General features: G+C 42.5%; 1 protein-coding gene across 1 annotated transcript in view; it reads left to right on the top strand.

Annotated features, from left to right (window-relative positions):
- LOC144783404 (uncharacterized) overlaps window positions 1–14,107 on the top strand; it is a 79,983-nt gene that overhangs the window by 47,897 nt on the left and 17,979 nt on the right. Inside the window, exon 9 of the mRNA XM_078662395.1 lies at window positions 3,637–3,717. Within this exon, the coding sequence (XP_078518521.1) occupies window positions 3,637–3,717 (81 nt within the window). The remainder of the gene's footprint in view (window positions 1–3,636; window positions 3,718–14,107) is intronic.

Below are 14,107 nucleotides of genomic sequence, written 5' to 3'. Positions count from 1 at the left end.
TAGTGTATGCTAAAGGCATATTCGTTCTAAAAGTTTTCGTTATTTTAATTTGCGGCCTAATAGTACATGCAGGAGTTTTTTTAGCGGACTGATGGTATGCGGGATTTCATCATATATTCGCTAATCATACTTTCTATGGCAAAATGAACCCCCTCATTTTGTTCCTTTTTAAATTAAATGTTTTAAGAGTTACCACTTTATTCCAATCAAGATGGCTTCAGGTGTGCCATACCTTTGTAATAAGTAGGACTGTTAGCACTCTAGTTGTTCTTTAGAACACTCTGGGACATTCTGTCATTGGGCTATAGTTGGGCTACATCTGGCTGATATTTGGGCTACATTTGGTTTTTTTTGTCTCTGGTGGCCATCTTTGGGCTACATTGGGCTACATTGGGCTACATTTGGGCTCCAACATATATATAGCCCAATGTAGCCCAATATATATTTTTCAAAGTTAATTTTCGTAAAAACCACTGGAGCCTATATCTTGAGACATAGCAAAGGCACATCGGGCTACCAGTCCCTACAATTTTGCCAAGTTTGGTGTAAATCCATTCAGCCGTTCGGGCTAAAAGTGAGGCCAACCGCCCTATGGAAATTTGCATGGGAAAAACACGTTTTGGGACCCCCCTTTTTTCTCGGCCCCCCCTTGACGAAACCCCCCCAAATTTTCAGGGGCTGCTCAGAAACAAAATGTTCCATTTTCCTGAAAATTTCAGCCAATTCTGTCCTCAAACGCCAAAGTTATTCGACATAGAATTTTCAAAAATCCCATAGGAAAAAAATCCTAACTATATATACCTACTGGCTATCGCCAGTAGGTAATATATATATATATATATATATATATATATATATATATATATATATATATTCATTCAGTCTTTTCTGGCTGTGGTAACCATAGTAGTGCAGTTTGTGAATAGGACTAGGCTTACTCTTTTGTGGCTGGTTGCATGTTCCTTCCAAAACCCCTTCTTACTCCTTTCTTAGCTCCTCCTATTTTGTAGTGCGTGTTCCTAATTTTCTAGCCATTGCACACTGCCCATCTCACATTTATTACTAAGATCTCGACGTACATATGGTGAGATCTCTGCAGTCGGGGTGATGATAGGAGAGGCGGAGACCTCCACACGTAGGTTAGTGAATAGCATTTTGAAGTACATGATTTGTACTATTGTAGCACTGCTAAACATACTACCAATGAAGATTGTGAATAGGCCCCAGGTTGTTAACAAGTGAGGGAATAAGCATTTGGTAAGTGTGTGAATGAATTAATGGGAGCGAGTAGAAATGTGAGTGAGCAAGTCAATAAGCAACTGGGCGGGTGAGTAAAAAAGTCATTAGGAGTGAGGGTGCGAGAGACTGGCGGAAGATAAGATCTCTTTTGTAGAGAATGCTGCATACTTGTCATTAGGTGCACACCACCATCTCTGCACCCCAAAATCTGTTGATATCAGTATGTGCATTAAGTGCCGGGATCACCAGGAGGTGCCACCATTTGCACAGCCATGGGGGGCGGTTGTCTGGTGGCTCCCCTGTTTTCAGAGAAGCTTTTAAAAATCCAGGGGTATACAACTGTGGAGACATTATATAGAGATTTAAATACCTCTGGGGTATAACTGCTAAAAAAAGGGGGAGGACTTAAACGGAATGTTTACATAGCCCAGGGCTATACATGCAATAGAGAAGAGAGGATATTTAATAGCTCTAAAGATCTCATGGCTGTTAATACGCTAGATGGGGAGGGGCAAGAGGTGAGATATGGTTCTAGACATCTAAATGCCATAGGGGTACAAATACAATGCACAAGGAAAGAGTATAAAGACATTAGAGAAGGGGGGAGATATGATAGATGCACTTAAAATATCCTGGGTATAAATACAGTAGAGGGAAGGAGTATGAATATTAGATGCATTTAAAAAGCTCAAGATACAAACACAGTAGAGGGTTCAACAGAAAATAAGATACAGATATTTAAATACTAAAGTTGTCTAGAGAGGAAAAGAAGAGATATGAGAGAGATATTTAAAAATACCAGTGGCATAAATACAGTAGAGGAGGATGGGGTGGGGATGAGAGAGGACTTAGGTTTCCTCATAGGTACAACTACAGTAAAGAGAGGTGGTTTGAGAAAGAAGAGATAGGAGAGAGATGTTTAAGGGTCTTATTAGGAGTATGGTGGTGCGGGAGCGGGACTGCCCTGCTCCCCACTGACAAACCCGTGTAGGAACCCCCCACCAGATCACGAGTTTTCTCCTGGTTTAGCGGGTGGTTCTTTGGTGTTCCCATGGTGGTGCTAAGCACCGCAATGGAAACGTCAAAGGCAGTACCTGCACGGCAGGGACTGCTGCAGTCCATGCTGTGAAGGTACTGGTGTGCATGCACACATGGGGGCACATGTTCCTCCCCCCCTATTTACTCATGCCACTCTATTCATGGAGGTTGCACCACCATGAAAAGGGTGGAGGTGAACAAACTTGTAATATGATTGGCGGGATTGCAGCAGCCACGCCGAGCGGTTGAATGACGTTACAACGTATGCTTTTACCCGTATGCCGTTACAACGCAAGTTTTCACAACGACTTGCTGTCGAGGTGCACTGGAGTTTGGAATAGTATAATTTACTATTCCAACTCCAGTCTGTGCAGCAGTAGGAAAGGTGTTGGAGTTAATTCCAACACCTTATACCCCCTACAGCAAGCCATTTCATTGTAATGGCATGCGGGTTAAAAGCATGCGTTTTAAAGCATGAAGACCGTTGCGCCACTGCCTGGGATCTCTGGTTTCTGGTGGTTGCGGTGGTCCTAGGGGGGACTGACCGTTCTGGTCCTAATAAGGTGGGTGGAAGACCGCTGCACCCCCTCGAGACTGTCGTTCTATGGACAGCCAGATTCATAATAAGCTCGTAAATACCAGAGGAATATAGGTAAAGCAGAGGAGTTGAGTATGATCAAGTCAGTAACACTGCTACGTGAAAACAGGCAATAAAAAGAGTTAAAATGGTGAAAGAGGTGAAAGGTGAAAGAGGCTCCAGAGTTACAAAAGGTAGCTTTTCATCAGTGCAAGAGTGGTAATATATGTATATATAATGTGAGTTTAACTCAGGAGTGATGTTCATTAATGGATGATTGGGTAACATAAGACTGTTTACATCAAGAGGGGATTTTGCATATTTTGAATTAAACAATTAGTTCTCTCATATGTATTTTAAGCACCGTGTTATATTTTCCATTTTCACAATTTTAGGCTCAAGACATTAAGTAATTTTCTCAGAATCACACACTTTCTCTCAAGTGCTGAAGCTTAGATTAGAGCCCAGGTCGTATAGGTTCCAAAGAGAGAAGTTCAGCCACTAGGCCACATCTTCGCCCTTCCTACGGTGCATCGGCTCACACCCCCAATCTGTGATATGTGTAAGTCAGCAAAAGAACTAAGAAACACCTGGGACAGGCACTGGGGTGAGGTTTTAAGGAGAGAGCAAAGACTAAGCTGGAAAGGTGGAAGTTTTGTAGCAGCTTGTGGCATGGTAGGGTGCATGCGCTGGCCTCTCCTAATCTGCAGTTAATGCCCAAGCATTCATGTCATCTACAACCCAGTCTCACTCAGTTGTAATGATCATGTTTCCTTTTCCAGGGTGAATCAGGAAAACCCGGAGTTCCTGGAAGAGATGGGGTGCCTGGCAAAGATGGGGAAATCGGTTTACCAGGAAAAATGGTATGGAATGCTTTATTATACTTTTTTTCATTTTGTACTTTTAATGCATCCTGTTGTTAGACAGAAACTAGCATAACATAGCATATCATAGGTTTCAGAACTATTGACATAAGATGTTGCAATATGTGAGGGGTATCAATTTACAAGTGAGAAATCTTACACCTTCTGCAATGTGAAGAAACCTGATAACATTTATGGGAAAGGTATTTGAAAGTGTTTTCAACACAATTCTCAGATTTTCTTATGTTTTTTTTCGGCATCCCTTTGCCTGCTATATTGGTTCTTTGATATTTGTGGCTCTGTCCATTCCTGTAAACAGTTTCTCCCATGGGAATGTTTGAGTAGCTTCTTGTATCTCTACAGATGTCTCTCTTGGCAAGCAGATACCGCAGCCGTATTAATGTTTTCTGACCTCGAGTGCCACCCATATCTTCCTTAATCCCTAAATTTCTACATCTATTCAATATGTATTCTTAGTACTATTTCATGAGTGTGAGCAATAGTTTTCTAATAATGTATGTTCCCCACTCTTCCCACCGCATGGAAGAAGTCCCCCACTTCCACATGACAATGAACACAGCGAGAGTGCCTTTAGGGTGTAGTAGGTTCAACATAGGTATTGAAATTGAATTATAAGTATCATTTTGATGATATGGCTAGTTCTCTGTGCAGCACTTTTGCCTCACTCCACTCATCTTATACTAACTGACCTACAATTTGTTCTCATTTTAAATTCAGCCCTGCAAGTTAATCAGGAGCATTCATTACCAGGGTACAATAAATCTGGAAAATCTCCCAAACTCTAGCCTACAAATAGTTATCTTGGCTCCTAAAGGGTTAAATTCTGGGAGGTCTGGCAGACCTGTCTTGTTTATGACCAGAGCAGTTTTTGGCCAAAAGATTACTAAGTTCTCAGTTTTGGGATATGGCCATCTGGGCCCCTTTAGCACCACAACCAAGGGCCCAAGACTGGTAGTTCAGGACTCACTCAGACTCAGTGTGGGTTCAAGATGGTGGTAGCCTTTTGTGTCCCTCTGGCTCTGAACGGGAGGCCAGCAAACTAGCCTTTGGAGTAACTCTGGTAGTCCTGGGTTCAGGTGAAGGTGCAGTCCTTCCAGGTACAGCAAAGCAATCTTGAAGAGTGCACAATCAGTCACAGCAGCAGGCAATCCTCTGAGAGTCCTTCCTAACCGTGGGCGGAGAACTCCTTCCCACCCACGGAGTGTGTGGAGTTTTGCCTGCTCTGCGCTTCGTGAAGTAGGCGGAGTAGTCAAAACACCGCCCACTCGAGGCGGAGCGGCGTTGGCCTCCCACCCAGCGCCCACCCGCACTATTAACAATTATGTTTTTTACACTTACACATAATTGTTAATAGGGCAAGTGGGAGGTGGGTGGTGCGGAGCTACGTGGAGTGTCCAGAGTTTGTTTTCAATTCCGTGGCACTCCGCATAGCCCCACTACGTCCTGGCTTAGTCCTTCCACAGGTTCAGGAGTGAAAACTGAGAAGCTCGTGTATGAGGTCCTATTTTTATACCCTGGTGCCCTCCTTGGAGAAAGTGGGAGAAGCTTCTAGACAGTGGCTTTGACATGCATGGAATTTCCAGAGTCTCCTGCCATGGCTCCAAGTTGGCTGCATTGACAATTTGGAGGTGATAGGTCCTTTGTGTGAAGGCAGGGCACTCTCTATTCAAGTGAGGCTGTGCTCAGCTCCATCCCCCATCCTTCCAACAGATGTCCCTTTCAGACACACCTAAACCCTCTATTGTGTGACTGTCTGGGAGGAATTCACAAAGTCTAACTGTCAGTTACATCCAGGCATATGTCCCAGGATAGGCACAAAATAGCAGAAAAGGCCAACTTTCTAAAAGTGGCATTTTTAAAATTGTAATCAAAAATCCAACTATACCATTAAATTGTGTTTGTATTACAATTCCAAAGACATCAAGCGTGATATAGCTGCCTGCTTCCATTTGGACATTACAGCTTATTAAATGTAATAAGGACTCTCCAATGTTATCCTATGGGAGGGGTTGGCCATACAGTAGTGAAAAATGAATTTATGAGTTTTTCAATACCAGGACATATAAAACGTAAAAGTACATGCCCACCTTTTAATTAAAATGCACTCTGCCCTAGAGTCTCCCTTAGGGATGTGTTATATATAATAAAATGGGAGTTTAAGGCTTGGCAAGAGGCTTTTCTTGCCAAGTGAACATGGCTGTTTAAAACTGCACTCAGGCTGCAGTGACAAGCCTGGGACGTTTTTAAGGTGCTACTTTAGTGGGTGGCACAAGAATTGCTGCAGGCCCGCTGATAGCATTTAATGTTCAGGACCTGGATATATGGTATACGACTCTATACGGGACTTATCAGTAAATTAATTATGTCAATTGAGTATAAGCCAACTTAACAATGTTTTAACGGAGTGAGCACAAGCACTACAGCACTGGTTAGCAGCAGTAAAGTGCACAGAGTGTTAAGAACAACAAAACAAAGTTAGCAAAATCGAGGAGGAGAGGCAACAAGTTTGGGGGCTGACCCCCATAAGGCTGAGTGGTCAAATACCTGGCCAGCCCCACTAACTTTAGGCTGATTTCTCTATTACCAGCCGCTTCAAAAATGCTGGAAAAGCTAATTAACATTCTGCGTTCAGGATACAAAAAGTATTTTGATGTGCTACACCAATCTTAATCCAGCTTTAGGCTGAGACACCGCACCGAAGGAGCACTATGAGAGGTGTCTCAATCTATCAATGCCAGACTGCTGCTTTGATTCTTTTAGCTCTGTCAACAGTATTTGATACAATGTCCCATCAGACAATTCTGCAGCGGTTGGTGGTGATGTTGGTTTACAGACTAACTCTGCAATGGATGCACTCCTTTCTCACGAACAGGGCAAGTGGTATCCTAGAATCCTTCACATCAGCATCAAAAGCACTAAATTATAATGTACCTTATGGATTCTCATTGAACCCCACCTTCTTTAATATTAATTTGGCCCCTTTAGCATCTATCATTGAATTCTATGGTATACAGGTGATCTAGTACAATGGTGATATGCAAATTAATCTTTCTTTAGGAGAAAAGGCAGCAATACCTCAGCTAGCATTTAATAGATGCCTAGTCCATGTTGTTCAGTGGATGAGGAAGAGTTGTTTGAGAAACAACTCCAACAAAACTGTGGCATTCTTGTTTGGACAGGCGACAGAGGGCTGGCCCAGGGACTGGTGGCCGGGGGAGCTTGGCCCAGCTCCTGAGCCTGCAACAGTTTCTAGAAATCTGGGAGGTGAATTTGACAATAAGTTGTCTTTTCACCCCCAGATTCTGCTTGTTGTGGGATCATACTGCTCTCTGATCTGGGCAATGAGTGAGACCTTGTATTTCATCCTGACAGAAACTTGAAAAAGAATTGTGTATGCAATGAAACATCAAGCATTTAAAACAACATAAGAGGGTCAGGGCAAAAAAGATCTGCACCTGTTAACGTAAGTGGCTGGCTGGTCTTGTGATGGTGCTTGTAAAACCAGGGAATACAACCCTATTTATTCCCTATTGGGCAAACGCCCAAATTACAAACAAACTAGATTTGGAATCAGCACCCATCAAAAAAGTATCATAATAAGTCTTTTTGTGTTGAGTAAATCCAAAGAAAAGTTTCGTAATGATCAGGTCCGGACTTCAGTGGTGATCGTATTGAATTCTTTATTAATCGATCCAAACAGTAAAATCCAAATATACATGTAATTTCTTTTAGCCAACGCCTTTCGTCTCATAAATTAAACTTCTTCAGGGCTCAGTAAGCTGTCTGTACTAGTTCAAATGCGAAATAGTTACTCATATATCAGTAACATAAGATAACATAAGATTACAAATCTTTGTGTTCTGTCATATTCAGACTAAATCTTGTGTGTACGTTGTAAGGCATGGTAGGCAGAGACGAGAAACAGCGTCCGCGGTTCGACAGCATTGACTATGCCAACTCCTTGTATTTGGGGCTTCCCAACTACATAGTCAACCAATTGCAGATAGTGCAGAACGCTGCAGCCACTCTGATTCTACAGTTCCCACATAGACAACCCATAGCTCATCACCTTAAAGTGTTGCACTGGTTGCGTGTCAGAAAAGAGATTATCTTCAAAGCAATTGTAATTGCCCATTGTGCTTTTTACACGACTACTACTAAATACCTTGGCAACAGGCTTAACCATTACCAGCGGCAAGATCTTTGAGATCTTCCAATGTCTCCTGCTAAAGATTATCAAGGTTAGGTTTGCTACTCATGGCGGCCACATACTTAGGGTCTAAGACCTAGATTAACTTCCTCTCTCATTTCGCTGAACGGCTAAGGAAAACAGTTACTCACTCACTAATGTTGCAATTTTTTATGCCTGGCATTCTGCTTCTTGTGTATAACACACGAAACACAGGGGGTCTAGCAGCCAAATTGAGAGGCTACACTGTCGATACTGAGTCAACAAGATCTCAAAATATCTTTATCGCACACACATAACGTATTAATAAGGATAAAGGAGGAAAAAGGCTAACACTACATGCATAGAGGAGACCGGTGCATCATCGATTATTCGTAAATGGCTGATTAATCCACAACAGATTGTAAAGGGTTTCCATCAAATTAGACTCAATGATCAGTCCTATCATTTGGCCAAACCCATGTGCAAATGAGGCTGGTCCCCTGATCAGTGGGACACTCAGCTCCGCACCTTATTGTTGTATCAGGATTTGGTCCACCAAATACACAAACCGTCCATGATGACTGATCTTTTGATGGTAAAGTAAAAAGAAATAGTGCAACGAACAAGAAAGTGATTTAAAATAGGATGGAATGTCCTCCTTCTAAATACTTTATTCTGCGGACAAGACATGCCTCCTAATTAAAAAAATATATAGAACAGTGCAAGAAAAGACAGTAACAAATATCTGTCTATATAAGGGCCAACATGTTTCTGCCTAACGGGTATTTAATCCCTTGGCATTCGTCAGGGCCTCTGCTCGTATAATAGTTGCACTCCTAATAGTGGAATATAAAAATCACCACCATCACCATAACAAATTATAATAAAACTGGTTAGAAACGGTACAACCTGTAACAACCATGGACATTAACCCTCCGATTCACAATGGTTACTGTGAATTCTGTGAAGGAAAACGTTACATCATTAGTACTGTATTCGATGCATCAGTTTCATGTGCATAGTGTGTCACCAAGCCAACCAATAATGTGTATCAAAAATTAATTTTTATGCTTACCCTTTCTGGTGAAGAATTGGCTTGGTAGTTTGGTCTGCCCTGTTCCCATGATGCACTGGGCCAGGGACAGACTAATTTGCATATAGCCAGGTTCTGAGCTGGGATGGGGCAGTGAGCTAAATAACGGTGATGGATCAAGCCCTGATCTTTGGACTGGGTAAGAGTGGTCTGCTTAATTCAGACACTCTGTTCATCACCACCCCCTCCTCTGAATCGTTTTTGGCCACTATAGGTGTGGCAGGGTATACTCAGACATGAGTCCCTTGCTCACTGCTCCATCAGGATTCAAGCAAGCCGGGCCGACGAGGCTGAAATGCCAGAAACCGGTCCCCGGTAGCTTGTATCCTTTCTGGTGAAGAATTGGCTTGGTAGTTTGGTCTGCCCTGTTCCCATGATGCACTGGGCCAGGGACAGACTAATTTGCATATAGCCAGGTTCTGAGCTGGGATGGGGCAGTGAGCTAAATAACGGTGATGGATCAAGCCCTGATCTTTGGACTGGGTAAGAGTGGTCTGCTTAATTCAGACACTCTGTTCATCACCACCCCCTTTTCTGAATCGTTTTTGGCCACTATAGGTGTGGCAGGGTATACTCAGACATGAGTCCCTTGCTCACTGCTCCATCAGGATTCAAGCAAGCCGGGCCGACGAGGCTGAAATGCCAGAAACCGGTCCCCGGTAGCTTGTATCCTTTCTGGTGAAGAATTGGCTTGGTAGTTTGGTCTGCCCTGTTCCCATGATGCACTGGGCCAGGGACAGACTAATTTGCATTTAGCCAGGTTCTGAGCTGGGATGGGGCAGTGAGCTAAATAACGGTGATGGATCAAGCCCTGATCTTTGGACAGGGTAAGAGTGGTCTGCTTAATTCAGACACTCTGTTCATCACCACCCCCTTTTCTGAATCGTACCCTTTATGGTAGGGCAATAGACCTCACCTCACCTGGACACTGCTCAGGTACTACGATGCCCCGCACTACATAGATATAGGGAAAACAAAGGAATGTGGCAAAATACTGTCAAGAAAATTCTTTCAAGCTTTATACCCTGCCTATACTCATTCCTATAGCCAAATGCCCTATATCTAGAGGCAAAACATGTGAGGTAGGTCAACACCCCAAACTAAGTGTACCAAGCCTCAAACTTGACCCAGAAACTCGACTAAGACACCAAACTTTAAGGAAGATTAAAAACTCCTTTAGCTGCTTATTCAGGAGTTTTTAAACATTCTGATCTTAAAAAACTGTGATTTATTAAAGTTTACAACATAATATAGCTAAAGGTATTCTGTGGTAGCTGCTCACCTTTCCGTCGGTACCTCAAGATCCCATCTGAGACTTGGGGGAGGCACCGATCTGTAGGTGATGCTAGTATAAGTAGTCTAGTGAGGGTTTGTTGGTAAAATATCCCTCCACCTTTCATATGTATACTAGATAGTGGCAAACTTATCATGTGTCCCTTCAATTGATAAATGTTAATGACAAGGACCCTTTTATCACATATTTATTGTGAATTAAGCCTCATAAGAAAACTAAGCGCACTACTTTATGCTCGAAATATCGCGAGAGGACGCGTTAAGAACTACCCTATGATGTCATATCGGCCATCTTTGTAGTTCCTAACACTATAATCTGATAATCATTGGAAGACGATTATTCCTCACGTGTATATGTTGTTACAATGCCCCAGTGTTATGAGTAAATGCCTATTTTTCTACAAAATAAGCCTAGTTAAGCTTATTGTGTTAGGAACAAGAGCGCACTACTCAGCGCTCGAAATCGCGCGAGAAGACGCGCTCAGGACTAAGCGATGACATCATATCGGCCATCTTTGTAGTTCCGAAGGCTCCAACCTGTTTATCATGGAACCAGCATTGTCCATATGTTGTTTAAAAGTACCAGGTGGGAGTGTCTCGGTTCTCATCCATTTAAACAGGTTACTAATACCTCTAATTCACACTTGATAATTCGCTTTACATAGAGAAACCCTGCGCACTATTTGGCGCTCAAAGAAACGCCAAAAGACGCAATCCAAACTACCCAATGATATCATTGCGGACATCCTTGTAGTGCAATGACTGCAGCCTATTGGTCCATCGTGTTCCAATGTTATTATGGGGACACAAGTGCTCTAAGCAGGTGCCATAAGTAGCCTCAGAGTGTATTCAAAGGGCATAACTATGCAGATGCTCAATAATCTTACAATGTGGGAACCATCCTGATGTTCGTACATAGCTATATGTCACCCTCCAGTGTAGGTCAGAAAACTCCCATAATCATACCTATATGTGATAGTATGAGAAGAGTATGAGAAGAATATGAGCAAAGTAATTCAGGCATGAATCAATATGTACAACATGTATACATCCTATAGACACACCCTATTACAGTCAGTATATCCCAGTTATTGCTCATTAGTGCCAAGGCTACAAGGAGGTCCAAGGAATATCATTATTTAATCCTCCTATGTCCGTCCGAAGTTTATAAATCAATTTTTGCTCTTTTCTAAAAAGGTAACCCGACACATCACTTGTGTGGCTGGGTATGTAGGGCTTCTCCAGGACAGTCCATTGGAAGTCCGTTTCTAGATGTGCACGCTCCAGGAAATGTCTCGTAAGTTTAGTGTTGTTTTTCTTACAACGAAAAAAACTCTTGTGTTCCAACATCCTGGTGCGGACTTTGCGGGTCGTCATACCCACATATCGTGTGGAGCACGGACATGTCAGCATATAAATCAGATTGGTACCATTGCAATTACTGTAGTTGCTCAGCAACCAAGGTCTCGTGGTGCCTATATCTATCTCCTTCATGTGTTTGGTCTGGGGGCAGACTGAACAAGTGCCGCAAGGGTGGTGCCCAACAGCTGGTGGGAGGTTCCACAGTGTTTCACCAAGTTTTCTAGGGAACTCTTTTGGGCGTGTGTGAGCAAGTCGATCCCGAATGCTGCTGGCCCTTTTGAACGCAAACAAGGGTTGCGCGATTTTCTCTCTCCCATGGTTCAGAAGGCGCCAGTGTCTTTTGACAATCTGCTTCTTGTGCCAGGATGCCCTGAGAGCAGCTGGGGACTTTACAAGTTTGGTCTGATTTGAACATTGCAGGTATGCTCTGCTTGTTCCCTGAATTACAACCTTGAATTTCCACCCACAGCATACATTCGGAGGAGACTGTTCCTACTTTTAACTCAAAGTATAACTTTGATTCTTTCCACAAATTTGACCCAGGTCAGGTCTGTCGCCAGAAAAAAGAAATAATCTATGTTGGGGAAACCTCCTATTTGATTCGCAAAAATATACGAAGGTCTTTTTGCCAACCCGCAAGCATCAACAAGTATCACAAAGTCTTCACCCATTCAGAGAAAGAGACTGTCCTATGTCTTGCTGCACTTGGGCCATGAGTTTCAAGCTCCCTATTCATTTTATTTTAAGTTTGCTCCTGCAATGATTATCTCCATGGGCTCTTCTGCAACCAGAGTACCAATCTCTTCTAGCATACTGCAGACTAATGTAGGGAGTGCATAGACCCTGAGAATTGTTCAGTGGTAGCCTTATAGAGATTCTTTCACCAAGACATATCACCCTTGCCGTTCAGTTCAAGTCTTTATTACCATTAGTGGGAAAGACTGCGTAAGTAGGATAGCCACCCCCTACAACCTTTGGTAAAACCCAAGTGGTAGACCCTGGTGTACCCATATTGACCTAAGAAGTTGCAGTTTGTGCCTAGAAGCTGAGTCTCTAGTAACACAGATGTATCTGGTGAATGTCTTTTAAAATTTGTTTTAAGGTCATTTACGTTCCAAGATATTATTTTGCATTCCCCTACTCCTGGTTGCTGAGTGTTGGTTGAGCAGTAAGATAATAAACGATAATAGATAAACAATGAAACTTTTCACATAGTGAAAAAGGTTAGCAAAACTAGAAAAAAACATTGAAATACTCTTTCCACCAACCCCCCACCCTATGATTCCACCCTAGAAGCATCTGTCACCCTTATGAGTCCCCCTCTGCTGTATCACCTAGTTTGTGTCTAAGCACCTCTAAGAAACTTACAGCCAAGTGAAATTATTATTGGCCCAATAGGCAGGATCCTCTCAAAATCAATCTTTCAAGCTGCAAAGGTTGAGAGGATCTACAGGTACCCTCCTCCCACTTGGCCACCCAATCACAGGTCGTCTCAGGCATTTCAAAGAGCCTTCCAACAGGCTTTGTGTGATAAAGGACTTATAGTTTAGCAGGGTATATTAGCATGTAGGATACATTCATAGCATGTAGCTCCTGTGTGACACCATCATATGTCTTCCGCTGCTACGGGGTCATGCAAGTGTAGTAAGGGAATATTAGATTAAAATAATTCTTGACATCATATTTTGGTCTTTTGCCATGCTGCTCGGGGGGTCTCATTGTAATCTTTGTATTTGAGGTCTCGAGACAGCACTTGACTGGGTTTTTCTTTGTGAGAGCCTGATGTTCTCTTTTGATAACAAGAGGAGATTTTTTCTTCCAGGACCCAGGTGTGTGACCATTCCTCAAGACCTTTTTCTAGGGGTGCCGCCCTCCTGCCCCTCCTGGAACCCCACCAAGCAGAAATTATTGTACCTTGTCAGTCTCTCTGCATCCTCTACCTCTTCATCCGTTCATTTCCTTTTTTTATAAAACCACAAATACAACTCTAACTTTTATCTATCATTTAAAAGTATCTACTACATCGCCCTTCATGCTGCAATGTGCACTGGTTTGTGGATTCATCCCTCTATGCTGTATTTATTTACTTGTCCCCATTCACATTATTTGGTGGAACCCTGATCTGTCAACAGATAGTGCTTTTTGTAGGCCATTTTTGTTTGTTAATTAGTCAAGAAAAATTACCAAAAACACCATCATTATGGGCAGGATGTCAATGACTGCATTGTGTTTTAATTGTGATTTCCAGATTTGTTGTTTCAGAAATATTCTGAAACTGGCAAAGATCCAGTATTTACCCTTCAATGTCTTTTTCTTTGAGTATTCTGCCTGGTGCCTGAATTGTGTTTTGCTGTGAAAGTCATTTACTCAATCAAAGGATTAGGCATGGAAGAATTTAGCTTTCTGTAAAAATGCAGTCTTTTCCAAAAATGAAAGCAAGGCATTCTATG

This window comes from Lissotriton helveticus, chromosome 9 (genome assembly GCF_964261635.1).
Source record: "Lissotriton helveticus chromosome 9, aLisHel1.1, whole genome shotgun sequence".
Classification (NCBI taxonomy): Eukaryota; Metazoa; Chordata; class Amphibia; order Caudata; family Salamandridae; genus Lissotriton; species Lissotriton helveticus.
This window is presented reverse-complemented; position numbering and strand designations above follow the sequence as displayed.